The sequence below is a fragment of the Equus przewalskii genome, chromosome 9 (genome assembly GCF_037783145.1).
Source record: "Equus przewalskii isolate Varuska chromosome 9, EquPr2, whole genome shotgun sequence".
Taxonomy (NCBI): Eukaryota; Metazoa; Chordata; class Mammalia; order Perissodactyla; family Equidae; genus Equus; species Equus przewalskii.
In genome coordinates, this window is record NC_091839.1 from 74,789,177 (window position 1) to 74,803,160 (window position 13,984).

General features: G+C 42.9%; 1 protein-coding gene across 13 annotated transcripts in view; it reads right to left on the reverse strand.

Annotated features, from left to right (window-relative positions):
- PTPRK (protein tyrosine phosphatase receptor type K) overlaps positions 1 to 11,832 on the reverse strand; it is a 503,656-nt gene extending 491,824 nt beyond the window's left edge. For 8 of the 13 annotated variants that reach the window (XM_008524381.2, XM_008524380.2, XM_008524376.2 and 5 more), the window contains exon 1: positions 11,380 to 11,832. In XM_008524381.2, the coding sequence (XP_008522603.1) occupies positions 11,380 to 11,476 (97 nt within the window). In that variant the 5' untranslated portion in view covers positions 11,477 to 11,832. The remainder of the gene's footprint in view (positions 1 to 11,379) is intronic. The other 5 variants (XM_070557035.1, XM_070557038.1, XM_070557033.1 and 2 more) reach the window with 2 other exon arrangements.
- Positions 11,833 to 13,984: the final 2,152 nt, after the last annotated feature.

Here is a 13,984-nt window from a genome sequence, read left to right on the forward strand (position 1 = left end):
TATATGTGATCTCAGTCCTTAAAACAGATGTTTAAAAATTGACAGTAAAAATATTTTATAATCACATATTTTTTATTAACGTATCTGGTGAGAATACAAAACCTATTTTGTAGCATTACAGAGAAAAATTTACTTAAATATATAAGAAATACATATATGTGAAAATGAATTTGGGGGGCTACATTTTATGATACATAACAAGATTACCCACTATTCACAAGATCCTTACTGACTCTTCTTTATCATATCACTTTCCTCAAAAACTTCAATATGCAAACAACTCAGATAAGCAGTGCATAACTTAGATGTGCAAACAGATATCTACTGTTTTCATTTTTCATTCTTCAGCATATACTTTGTGCCTTCAGCAACAATAAATTTCCTTATTATCAAAGTTTATAGTCCCAAAAAAATAATTTACATTTTTATGGTAGTTTACCATTATAAAAGTACTTTCACATATTTTACTAATCTTACCTTTAAAAGTGTCCTATTGAGTAACTAGAGAAGATATTAAAATCACTCTTCATTGTAATAGTCCCGTTTTAGTGATAAGGAAATTAAGGATCAAGCAGAAAATAATTACCTCCAAATCTCAGAGCCAGAAAGTGACAGAGTGAAGACGGGGACAACACAGTCTTAGAGCAAGCCCCATGCTCTGTGCACTAAAACGGTTTCATACATGGATCTCCAAAGAAGCCTTCTGCTCTCTCTGAAGCAGGAGGCTGCCAACCCCTGCACCTCATCTATTCCCTAAGTACTTAAATGTGAGTTTGGATGAAGGGGCAATAATGTGTCGAGGCCAGACAGCCCTCTGCTTCAACTAGCCAGGTTGTCAGACAAATTATTACAACTTAGTCATTCAGGAGTCACACTTATCACACCTGATAAGGATATAATAAGGGGTAAAAAAGAGTCACAGAGAAAGCAGGCAAAACACAGGGAAGAAAATCATTATTCATTAAGTTCTTTAAGATAAGAAACAAAGGCTGTGAAAAGAAGCCCCAGTGACAGAAGGAAGCATGCTCTACTCAGCAAGCCTTCCTCCACACTCGATGCCTGCACCCTACATGCCTCGTCCACACCCGCTGCCTGCATCCTACATGCCGGGCCAGCTCTGGCCAGAGAAGCGCCATCCACAACCGTGAAAGGGCTTGGGGATGACACTCTGGTCTAAACTGGCACAGCCACATTTGCGCCCCTGGTCCTCAGTCACACCCAGCTCTGGGCCACTGGCAGAAACATGGTATCTAATACCAGTCCGCTATCCCTCACGTGAGAGGAGGAGGTTGCTACTGCCCTGCCTTTTAGTCATTATTCAGTACCTTCTTACAACAACTCTTTCGAATACCCTGTGTTGCTCAGGTTTGTATTATAAAGTTAGGCAGCAGAGCCGAGAAGATCAAAATGATAAACAAGTTCACCTTCACCTCCTTTGAGTTTTTCGAAATTACCTTCCAAAGAGTGAAGAGTGACTAGGTTTTATCCTCTGTATCAATCAGTATCATTTATCACAGTGTGACTTACCCTTTGGCTTCTATTAAAAATAAATGCATACGTGCAAATACCTATTCATGCACATATATATATACATAAATCCTGTAGGACAGCTGGGAACCAAGCAGTTGTGGAAGATGGTCTCTTTTAGTCTCAGCTATATTAATTACTATCACCTTATATTTGGATTACTGATCTAACTAAAGCTAATCATTAAGTCAGCTTTGCATTTGGAAACATTCTTTTAGAACTACAGAATACAAACCAAAATAATTAAATAAAACTTGAAATAATTATCTATATAAATCACTGTTAAGCAAACGACATATATGTTATAAAAAACAGTGACCTATAAATCAAAATCTTGAGTTTGAGTTCAAGTTCTTCCAGGCTGTATGACTCTGGGCAAGTTTACTGAATGAAGGGATATTCATTTCCAAGGTCCCTTTCAGCACACAAAGTTCTATGAATTTTTAACGTTGGACTTTTTCGATACTGAGGCAAAGAGAATAAAATAATGAAAATAATAAAATTATGTTTTAAAGCAGGGCTTAAAGGGAAAACCAAAAAAGAAACACTCCCTAAATTATGATCGGCTGATGTGCAATGCACACAACCCTGCCAGGCACAAGTTGCCTCTTTCCTCCCTTCTTCCTCCAACTCCTTCATCTTAGACATGAGGGCTTAGACCACCAAATCTTCCTGGAGTTCCCACCTATATTGGTCCAGAGCTGGGAACCGTCTCATCCAAGTGTCTCTTCCTTACCATCTCCTTTCTTCCCCCTCAGAAGGATTATAAATACACACAGGTGCACGCTGCTCTTTCTGTGCTTTTACCGCACCTGAGTTTCATCTGGAACAACTACACTGTAGTTTGGCTCCCTTTTGAGAACCCGTGCCCCTACTGTTGACAACTGATCAGTACACGTGACCTGGGTGGGGATGCGGGGCTGATCCCATAATCCTAGTGGACCAAGCCAATCAGGGCACTTACTGCCCCTCAGTCAGAGCCTTTGATTCAGGGGCTGGACACATGATTCACCGGATCCAATCAGAGTGAATCTCAGGGCCTTTTCAGGTGCAACCAGCACATAAGATCACATTTTCCTAATAGACCCGAACTGGAATCTTATGATGTGGCAGCTGCCAAAGCCACCTCGCCTCCACACGGAGCCTAAAAATGAAGCTCCTTGAACACCCCAGAGCTAAGCTGAGCAGACAGAGAGATCATATCCCAAAGGAATTGTGCGAACTCCTAAAGGAAGCGCCACCTGAACTGTCAGCTAGGAGAGACAATAAATTCTGCTTTTGTTGCAACCAGTCTGGGCTGCACTTTCTGCCAATATGCAACCAAAAAGAATGTCTAATGACTACACATATGTGTCTCTATTTAATAACGAATCTTGGCTCTGGTAGTTCCTCACACCACCACCCGAGGAAAGTTGTTACTTAACCTTTTGGACCTCCGTTTATAAAATGGAGATGATTCCAATCTTAAAGGATTATTGTGAGCATTTAAAATTATGTCAAACATTGATCATAAGGCCTGGCAGGTTGCAGGAATTCAGTAAATGGCAGCTCCCATTGTTGTTTTTGCAATTGCTTTGGGGAAATCTCCCCTCTCCAATGTGCGAGAGAATAAACGAGCCTGTTTATTGCTGACAAGAATAAAAGTAGAACTAGCACAAAAGGCAAACTCTAGAAATTGGAGTAAAATTGGAAAAAGCGAGGAGTCAAAGCCTTCGGACTCTGAAGCTCTTGAAGATACACGGAAGTACCTTTCAGAGTTTCTCGCCATCTCCAAGTTCTCCTCCAACACTGATCTGTCTCCAATTAAACCTCTTCTTAAATGCCAGTGTGTCAAATAACCATGGAAATCATTAATCCAGCAACTATGGTTTTTGTAATTCAAACAGTTTAGGTTAAGCAGACTTTCATTTACAGTCAAATGAGCACAGAATTCTGCTGTGTATCACCACAAACTCCAGCTCCCAGTATCACACAACACAACCAACTATTATGGGTTAACACTAATTTATACTTCTCGTTTTTCATTAGTCTCTGCCATAACCATGTCATTATGCCAGTATTTTCTGAATTGCCAGTCAATGGCAAGAACCAATCTAGCAGTCGTGATTTAATCAGAGACTTCAGTGTTGAAACAGCCAGCAAAAGTAGACACATTTAGAATAGTAAATGGGTAACAAAACACACTTACAGGCTCATTAATAAGAAGGCAATTAGGTCTTCTGGGAAAATTCATTTTCTAAAAGAATGCTAAAGCAAGCTATAAAATGCAAGTAAAATTGTGTTTTGACATGAATAGTGTACACTGTCTGTTACATCATAATTTTTCTCTTGGGAAACTGACAAGACTATCTGTTCTTAAATATGAGCAAGAAAGATACTAAAAAGAACACCAGTGATATTTAATGCATTCTACCTAACTCCCATTCATTAAATTTGATTGTCCCATAAATGAGCTCCTTATTACAGAGATCCTTAAATTACACGTAGGAGAAAAAGAGAAATGTAAAACGAGAAACTGCTGCTACTAGCAATGTCAGAGGGAATACTGTTTCCTGTATCAACATATCAATATACTAAGTAAAAATGACTTGGCATATATCACGTTCAATTCCTCATACGTTTATCTTTAAATCTTCTTAGACAGCATGTTCATAACCAAAACTACTTAGCCTATTTTTATTGTCTTACGAAAATATTTCTTTCAAAATTGTCTGAGTAGGTATTCTTTAAAAAAATTTGAATAGTGTTGTTTTGATGTGTCTGAGTTGTTAAATTATAATTAAGTAAATACTGATCAGAAATACAATTCCAGGGAAATTTGTTTTCATGTTGTAATTAATCCTTTTGCAATACTTTTACAATTCTACAGTAAAGTGCATGTGGAAAAACATTTCAAACCATGCTTTCTTCGTCCTAGAACAGTGTTTCTCAAAATTAAATGTTCAAGCAAATCACTGGGGATTATATTAAGCGGCAGATTCTGAGTCAGAAGGTCTGTGGTGGGCTCTGACAGGTGATCACAAGATCATCACAAGTTCCCAGGTGATGCTGATGCCGGTGGTCCATGGACCACAATTCACGTGGCAAAATTCTAGGGCACCTTGCAGTTGATGAATCCAATGACCTCGCAGCAATCAGCCATCAACCCCTAGGTGGGCAGTGAGGACCCTAGAAAGGCTTCCTCTCTACTCTTGAATTTGCGGAATGACCTAAGGCGAATCACATCACAGAGCTGTGGCCAGTCTGCCAGTTAAGCAGCTGCTAGGTCACCCCACCACCGGACAAGGATTAGGGGAATTTCTGTAGCTGGTCAGCTGCTGCCCTGGGGAGGGTTTGGAGAATCAGCCTACAAGCAGCTGGTTAAGGAGCGGCTGCATTGACAAGGGTTTATATAAATAGACACCAATCTGGAGGAAGATTTATTATTTTCCTATTAAAAGTATAGTAGAGTCCAATATATTATATAGCGTATACTTTATTTTCCCTTTCAGTTTCTTCATCTATGAAATAGACAAAATAATTATCTATTTTCAATACTCCTTCCAGAATATAAGTATAGGAGTTTGATCCCATCTGCAGATGTCCTTAGCTTCCTTCTCACCTGAACCTTTTAAATATCAAGTTCTAACATTGTTGGGGCCCACTCGGTGGCATAGTGGTTAAGTTTGCACACTCCACTTCCACAGCCTGGGGTTCGCAGTTTCGGATCCTGGGCGTTGACCCAGCTCCACTCGTCAAGCCACACTGTGGTGGCATCCCATATAAAATAGAGGAAGATTGGCACAGATATTAGCTCAGGGCTAATCTTCCTCACAAAAAAAAAAGGTGTATCATTGTTAAGATGTGAGTATATGTGGTCCATGGACCAAAATTCAAGTAGCAAAATTCAAGGGCACCTTGAAGTTAACGAATCCAGTGACCATGAGGCAACCAGCCATCAACTCCTAGGTGGGTAGTGAGGGCCCTAGAAAGACTTCCCCTCTCTACTCTTGAATTTGCTGATACAAATTTACATATTTATATCTTTACATACCTACTTCTTTCAGCCTTCCCAACAAAATAAATGCAAACTATAACTCCACTAGACACTATTTTATTTGGCTTTATTTCTGAGTTCCTCTTATGAAAATAATTCCTAGAATGACACCTGTAGAAGGAATCAGCCAGCACCGCCCTGTTCATCACTTTTATTAACAGAACTCTACAATCATATTAAGTGGAAACACAGATAATTTCATTCAGGAGTACTTAATTTGCTCCTAAAACAATTGTAAGTGACAAAATAAGCCACTTGTAATTTTTATGGATTATCAACACACAGAAGAGAATGCCAAAAAATTCAACCAGAGTTAAGTGGGGAAATGGCACTGTTCCACAAAAGGATCAATGTGATCCTTACATCAGGCCCAATGTTTTCCCAGAACCTCAACAATCTGCAAAACCTCATAAAACTAAGTTTATTTAATTATGTAAGCTCAGTATTTATTACTAAAATATTAACTACAAATCAAAAGAATTCCCACAAGAATACCACAGGAAAATAAACATACATCTCACAACAGAATCTTCATGGGACTAATAAAACCTTTTATGTGGAACTATGTTTCTTTAAGAGCATTTTTCATATAAACACATTCCCACTGCGAGGGAGTCTGAAGTTTGTAAACCATCTACCTCCAGAGTTCTCACTGATATCAAACATTCAAATATAATTTTTTTAAGTGTTCCAAAGCATAGATGTATTAACTTCTCCCACTTATCTTAAAATATCAGGCAATAAGGTACCCAAGTTTTTTCTACCACATTTACAAAAAGGAACTTAAAGTCTCTCTTCCACTCAGAGATATGTAAGCAGAAACAAACAAATATTCCGGACATTAAAAGATTACTTCATGGATTTGCGAGTCTGTTCCTGGCTTCAAGTGAAAAAAAAATTAGCCTGAGTGATGTACTCACTCACTTACTTTGTCATCAAACATCATTTGAAGACATATCATGAACTAATAAAATACCATTATTCAGTAACTATAACAAACAGCAGGCAGGAGTTTTGATGAAAAAACAAGTCATGTTCAAAAGCAGTTATAACCTTTTTAGACAAAGAGAAACGCTATTTGATAAAGGAACAGAAATCAGATATGATCCAAGGGTAAAGTCTGAGAGGAATACCCAAAGGAGAATCTTTACATCCACAGAAGAAGAAATGAAGGTGTTTGGACAAAGGCAAGGGCTGATTCCAATAAACAAGTCAAAAATAGGCCTTTTTTCCCTCCTTAGAAAATAAAATAAAATAAAAGATCAAACACACACACAATCCCAGTGCTCTTTGTTTTGTCTTTAAGAACAACCTGTAAACTCTCTTGATGTTTCCTGAGCGATCTTCCAGTATTCCTCTTCCTGCCTTCCATGAAGAGAAGTCAGGGTATGGGAACAGCACAGGGCAGATGAGGACAGAATTTTCCATGCCTCTGAGAAGCAGATCCATATTTAGCATGATTTGCACTGTCTTTAATACCACCTTGAGCAGACGTAGAACAGTGCACTTCAAAAGTAATAGTAGGCAACATGGTTTCTCTATAAAATAGGACCATATCACATGAACTAAATGTTTTTTAAAGACCATAAAAACATGTAGTAAATCATCATTGCTAGAAATTTGAGGTTTGCTGGGAGGATTGGCATTTGCTCTGGGTAGTGGCTGAGTCATATTTCCAGTTTTTAAGAACATGTCCAGCACCAAAAGATATCTGGCGAAAATAAAAAGGCTGTGATTTTGTGTAGATGCGTGGGGGGCTTTGTTGTTGCTGGACAGGAGCGGGAAGGAGTGTGGGAGAGGGGTGGAGTGGCAGAGGGGTTGATTTATTTTTCAAATTCACATCTATGAGCACAAAGAGAAGAGCTGTCAGCAGACAGATGCCAAAGCCCAAACAGCGGCCAGCGCTGCCTCTTCCCCTCTGGGAGGCCAGACAAAAACGACATCTTGTGATCTAGGAAAATCTACCCCTCAGATAGAAGGAGACTTGTGAGAGAAAAACCAGTCCTGGAAATGTCTGGTTACATACCATTACCAGTATTAAAATCTGGAGAGAGTCTGGCCAATCAAAACTAGAAAACTAACAGGCAAACCGTAAAACAAGCTGTCTCTGATGTATCTTCCTGGTAGGTAGCATGTATAAGAGAAATTAACTTCACATACAGAGACATCAAGGAACCAGATGCTAAGAAAGTGGCACTGCTTCGATGAGTTGCAAGGTCCTATGGGATCAAATGAGTGCACGCTTACAGTATGGCATGCCAGAAACTACATCCAAAGCAGGATCTTGAGCTGCATTTCCAGGCTCACATCACACCAGAGAGACAATAGTCCCTCTCTAGGTCATTGATAAGACTGCATCTAAAAAGCTGAATATTTTTCTCCACACTGAGATGAAAAAGCTGCACAACCAATAGTTGAACAGCCAAAGAAACTGACTAAAAACATATTTCTTGTACAATTAGAATACCAGGAATGTTAATTGTGACTCTTCCACAGGTTCAGCTCAAGGAAGGACTTAGAATAGGCAAGTAAAAAAAAATTGAAAAATAAAGGATAATTTCTTTCACTGTGCTGATAAACTTATGGTCTGGCCAAGGGAGGTTGTTCATGTTTAATAATGAATAAATGAGTGACTGGCCAAGGGAAACACACACACACAGACTCCTGAACAGCCTGGCCTCGTGAGGTGAGTGTGAAAGCAGGCACAGGAAGTCAAGGCGCTCAGCTGCCTTAATGGATGATGATTACACCCCAGACAGCTGTGTAACGCTTTACAATTTACAGTGCCAGTTGACATAAATTATTTCACACCATCCTCATAAAAACCATGTGAAGAGGTCAGGATGGGTATTATTATCCCCATTTTACAGATGAGAACGCTGAGTCTCCAAGTTACCTCATCTGTGACTCGTTTTGTCTATCATCTGAGTCCTAGCACAGAAAACTTTCTTACACGATGATATCAAGAGATGACAGCTACACAACCCAGTGAATAAACTTTAGCACATCTTTGTGCTTCTACGCCTCAGTTTCCCCAAATCTAACACAGATAGGACACTAGGGTCAGTTTAAGTGAGAGATCAAACTGAAAGAATACAAATGTAAGTTGATATTATAGGAAGTTCTAGTTTTAAAGAGGCTCACCATGCAGAATTTTTACACAAACTCCAAAAGCTAAGAAAAAAGTCACAATGATGAAAATATTCTTAAATTTGCGGTTTAAGCAAAGCAGACTGGATGAGCACATGACAAATCAAAGATCCAACACTCCTCAGTCTTTCAAAATTTGCTTTTGAAGCTTACTATATTAGGAACCACACAACATCTCAAAGTGGTAAACTGGCCTTAATGAATGTGATTTACAAGACGTATTTAACAGGATGTTTAAAAATCCTGAACATACGTTTGTTTAGGACTTCTAAATCCTTTTTACTTAAATTTCTCTAAAGAAATAAAAGTTCATCATTTTAAGTTGAACATAAGGAAAAACAGCAAGAAAGGATACACCTCCAATCTCTGAATCTCTGTCTTTGCCACAAATCTGACTGCCATAAAAGCTGATGATAGAATACCCAATGACTATGGATACCAAGAAAATGTAAATTTTTACAAAACAAACTTTCAATCTATGGAGAAAGGCAGATCCACAATCTGACGGTAAACTATAGGCATAAAAAGCATTCATTTCTGAGCATATATGTAAATGTTGAATGGCAAAATTTTGAGATCCAGTCCTGTGAGAATTGTACTTATTAGGACTGCACATTCTTTTACTTAAATAGAACACAAAGTCAAATGTTTTGCTTTGTTGCTAAATAAAAGCCAGGCATATTTGGTTAAATTACTTGGAACTGGATGGGTAAGAATACAATTGCTCATTAGAGATATCTGAACTCCTGGGATCAGAACTCATCTGCACATTTTGCTGGAGGAAACGTAATATTTGCTTGCTCATTAAAGGGTAAATAACATTTGAAAAGAGAAAAAGAAAAGTTTCTTTACTGCTAAAAATATATCCATCAGCCGTTGAGACATTAATAGTCGCCACTCTTGAATACGTGTAAGTTTAATCATGCAACTGGTAGAATTCAAACTTTCAATTAACAAACTACACGTCTTTTCAAGCGTAGCCTCTGTGCAGCGACAAACACTGTGCAGAAATCAATACCCACTCCAACTTGCCTGCATATAATGACTAACATCAAGCACGGTTCCAATACTAACGGCAGCGTATGTCAGAGATGCATGCAGTAATGCTGACGCCAGAAAGAATTGAATTAAGCATCGAATCCTTCACTGCATAGAGCTGTGGTCCTCTGCATACATCACCGATATACAAAGCTTTTCCTCTACACGCTGCATTTTATCATCTGCCTGAGTGCACAATACACGCCGCCACCGGAGTCTGTTGTCTAACTCCTTTTATAGAGTTCTAAAGGGGGGCGAGGGAGGGAACGGAAGGGAAATAAACATTACTCCGGATCACAACAATTCGAGTTTATTTCCAGGAAACAGGGCAGCCACAATAACGAGAAAAACTGACAAGTGCAAAATAAGTTCGCTCTCCGCGTCCTGCGGCCTCAGCCAGGAGCGCGGCTGTCGCTTTCCCTGTCCTCTCCATCACCCCTCGGCCACCTCTGCGTCTCCATCTGCACCGCGCACCAAGGCAGCAGATGCGCTCACCAGCCAAGCTGAGCTGGGCGGATTGGCCAGAAAAGTTGTCAGGACCGGCGGGAGGCAGACGAGCGCCCGGGAGCCCGCTCCCCAGCGCCTACCTGGTGAAACTTCAGAGCCCCCAGAGGAGAGAAGGAAAGAAGCAACCAAGAGGAAAGATAACAAAACTGGAAGGGAACAGAGGACGGGACGGCGAGCCACGGCGCCTCATGGACTTCTCCAAGTGGCTTCATCTAGATCCCCAAGGGCTAACGGGCGAGACCGCACACATCCCTCCTTTTGGGTTCTCCTGGCGGGCGGCAGCCGTTCGCAGCCCCATCACCCAGGCCGCCTCCGGGAGTAGCTGGGGCAGCCTCCCCGCGGTTCTGCCCGAGGAGCGGGCTCCCGGCCCCGGAGTCAGGCTTCCCCAACCCGGCGCCCAGACCTCGCTGCCCAGGATGGCTCGGCGGGATCCTTAGAATCGTATTTCAAAACATCTTCCAGGTTCCGCCAACACACACGGAACCTGCTCCGTGCAGCGCCCGAACCACAGGGCAAAGCCGGGAGCAGCCCCACGCCGGGGGAGGAGAAAGGGACTGGGGGAGGGACGGGGAAGTAGTTAGACAATAGTCCGGGGAGGTTATTCCCGGGACAAAAAGCACCTGGCAAAGCGCGCCGAGGTCAGTCCCTCGGAGTCTCCACGTTTCTGACAATGGCTTCCCAGGGAAATGTTTTTGGAACGCTCTAGGAGCAGACAGCAACAAGCCCGCACCAGGAGCAACAGAGTAGCCGTCCTCGGAGTCGTAACTACTTTTTCTTTCTCTCTTGCCCAGCGCGGTGCAGCCTGCGCCCGACGCCGAGGCCACCAGCGTCCCCTAAAAGCCCTGTCCCCCATGCACCCGCACAGCCGGCCGGCCGAGCCCCGAGCGGGAGCGGAACAATGGGGAGCGAAGAGGAAAGTTACCTGCGCCAAGCCGCGCCCAGCCCCGTGCCCCGCGTCCCACCTGGCACCAACTCTGGGGACATGTCTCCCTCTGCCCCGTGCCCCCCGGGCCGCGAAAGCTGCCCCGAAATCCATGCCCCCGGCCCTGGCGAGCAGCCGCCTCCAGCCTCGCGAGCCCGGGGGCTTTCGTCGGGGCTCCGGGCGCCACCCGGCCACTCACCTGCGGAGAACTGGCCTTGGGCCGACCCGAGGAGAGGCCACGGGGACAGGAGCAGGAGCGCCACAAAAGCGGGCAGCGCCGCCGCCGCCGTATCCATGTCGACTTTGGGAGAAGTTTCCAGCCGCTTGGCAAAGAGCTGCCGGGGGGATCGCGGCGCAATCCACGACGGGGGGCGGCGGGCCGCGCGGGCCGAGGCCGGGGGGCGCCCGCCGGCGCCTGTGCCTGCTTCGCGGTCGCCCGACTACCTCTGGGGCGCCGGCGTCGCCCGCGTCGCCGGCCGGCCGCCGCGGCAGCTCTCCATGCTCGGCCGAGGCGGCTCCCGTTCGGCAAGAGTTACTTTGCTCGGGGAGGGACGGGGGCGGAGCCGCGGGTGACGTCGCGCCGCGGGCTCCGGGCGCTTCGGAGGAATGCGGGCTCGGGCGCGCCGCCGCCGCCTCCCCCGGAGAGCCGCGCGCAGCCGGGCCGCGCGCCCGCGCCCCGCGCCGCCTTTGTTCCCGCTCCCTCGGGGCACCGGCGGGAAAGGGGTCCTCGCGCCGCTGGTGGCCCGCTGCCGAGATCGGAGTTTGAGATGCGCGAGTTTGGTGCGCAGGGTGGCCCCAGCGCAGAGGACGAGCAGGGGCGTCCCGGGGCTCCGTCCCCACGGCGGAGGGCCCCCCGCGCGGCTGGCGGTAGGAAAAGGGGGAGCGCGGCAGCCTCTAAGGGGACAGCCACCTGCGCTGCAAACTCCCTGTCCTTATTCATGTCACAAGGAATGACTCCCCACCCCCATAGAAAACTTATTGTTCCTTATTCATATAAAAATAAAACTTGAACCAAAATAAACGTTCGGTAACTTTCCAGTGGGAGCAGCTGGCGTGTCTCCTTTCGGGTTTGTCGTTTGCTGAATTTTTGGATTCACTCTACTTCACCGACTTTGCTGGTTGTTCTGAAACCTTCCGGCCTCTTTGCACTTCTTCCCTCAGGAGGAAGCTCGGAACTACATCAGGGCTTCCTCTTCTTTCCCTGCACTCCGGTCTGCTGGAGGACAAGAGGGTTTTGGTTTTGTTTTCAGTATCTAATAGCTATTTAAGACAAGGATTTAACAAAAGGACTTTACCCCGACAACGAAAACAGCAAAGGATGATTTCACGCGGAGGAAAATAATGCAGTCAAGTATTTTAGTTTGCTACTTTTTCAGCAGCTTGAAGTGATTTCACCATATGCCACCCTTACTTGCTTCTGTGCAAAGACTGTATATGTAGTTCATACTTTATTCATTTTTGCAAAATATCAAGTAAAGTAGATGTGGTCATAATTGCATAACCATAATTTTTTATTCACAATTTTGACGTCATATATACAAGTCTTAGAACAATAGAATCTATTGATTGACATCTGTCAGTCACTCAGACATCTTTAGCCTTTGTAAATCAAGACAATGCAAAATTCGATTTAATATAACGTTCCCATAATTTACTGACGCATTTTTAATTGAAATTAAATATATGGAATTAATGACCAGGCTTATGACAGAACAGGACAAAAATTTATATACATATATATGTATATAAAAACTTGAAGGGAAAGACTCTGAAAAAATAAGAATAGAAGCTTGGTTAAACAGAATTTGGAATCTTATAGCTGGCTCATTAGCACACTGACTAGCCCAACACTTGTCAATTCATTCCAGCATAGCTAAATCCATTCTTCCTTAGGGTGCAACCTAGAATCTTTTTAAACTCATTAACCTATAACTGTTAGCACATCATTCTTCCTATTTCTTTGATTGAGAAACATTCCTAAATCCTAGGAACAAAAAACTTAAGGACATATATTTTCCTTTTGAAGCCTCAGCAGAACTGTGTAAAATTTAGCAGCAATATGCCTCGGGAAAAACAAAAGCCCACCATCCATATACTAATTAATCTATTTTTCTACTCTTGAAAGAAAGATGAAGAAAGTTCATGACCTGGTAGATTTGTTTGTTTAAACATGCAAAAAGCTTGTTTAAAAATTGACTTGGAGCGCCAGAGCAAAGTACACACAGTTCTTACCTTGCCCATTCTTTGGGTCAACTGACAGAAGATTCATCTCACTTTTATCCTGGAAGTAATAACAGTAACAGGTAATGTTTTCAGAGTGTTTACAATGTGCTAGGCACTGACTTATGATATACAAAGTGTCATGGAGACATTAAGTATACAATGTCTCCTGAAGTTCAGACAAGAATCCTATGACACTGGTACAATCATTACTCTCATTTGACAAATAAGGAAACAAGGTTAGAGATTAAGTAATTTGCCCGACAGCACATATTTGGGTGAGCAGTAGGCAGGGGAAACAAAGAGGGGCAAGGAAAGTCTTAAAAGAAATCAGCAAACTGAAAGGATGTCTTCCCACTAAAAATCAAAGAAATGCAATAAAACTTTTGCACAAGTAAATCAATCCACTGGGCCTTAGTTGTCACTGATGCTGACCACAATAACTTATCCTGGCCAGAGTGGACTGAAATCACTTGAGTAAAGAGTGTGTGTCTTCCATATAGTAACTGGCAAATATTAGGAACTTCTAGGCCTTTGTTTATTTGAAAGAATGAATGGATGTATCAATCAATTAACAGAAGAAG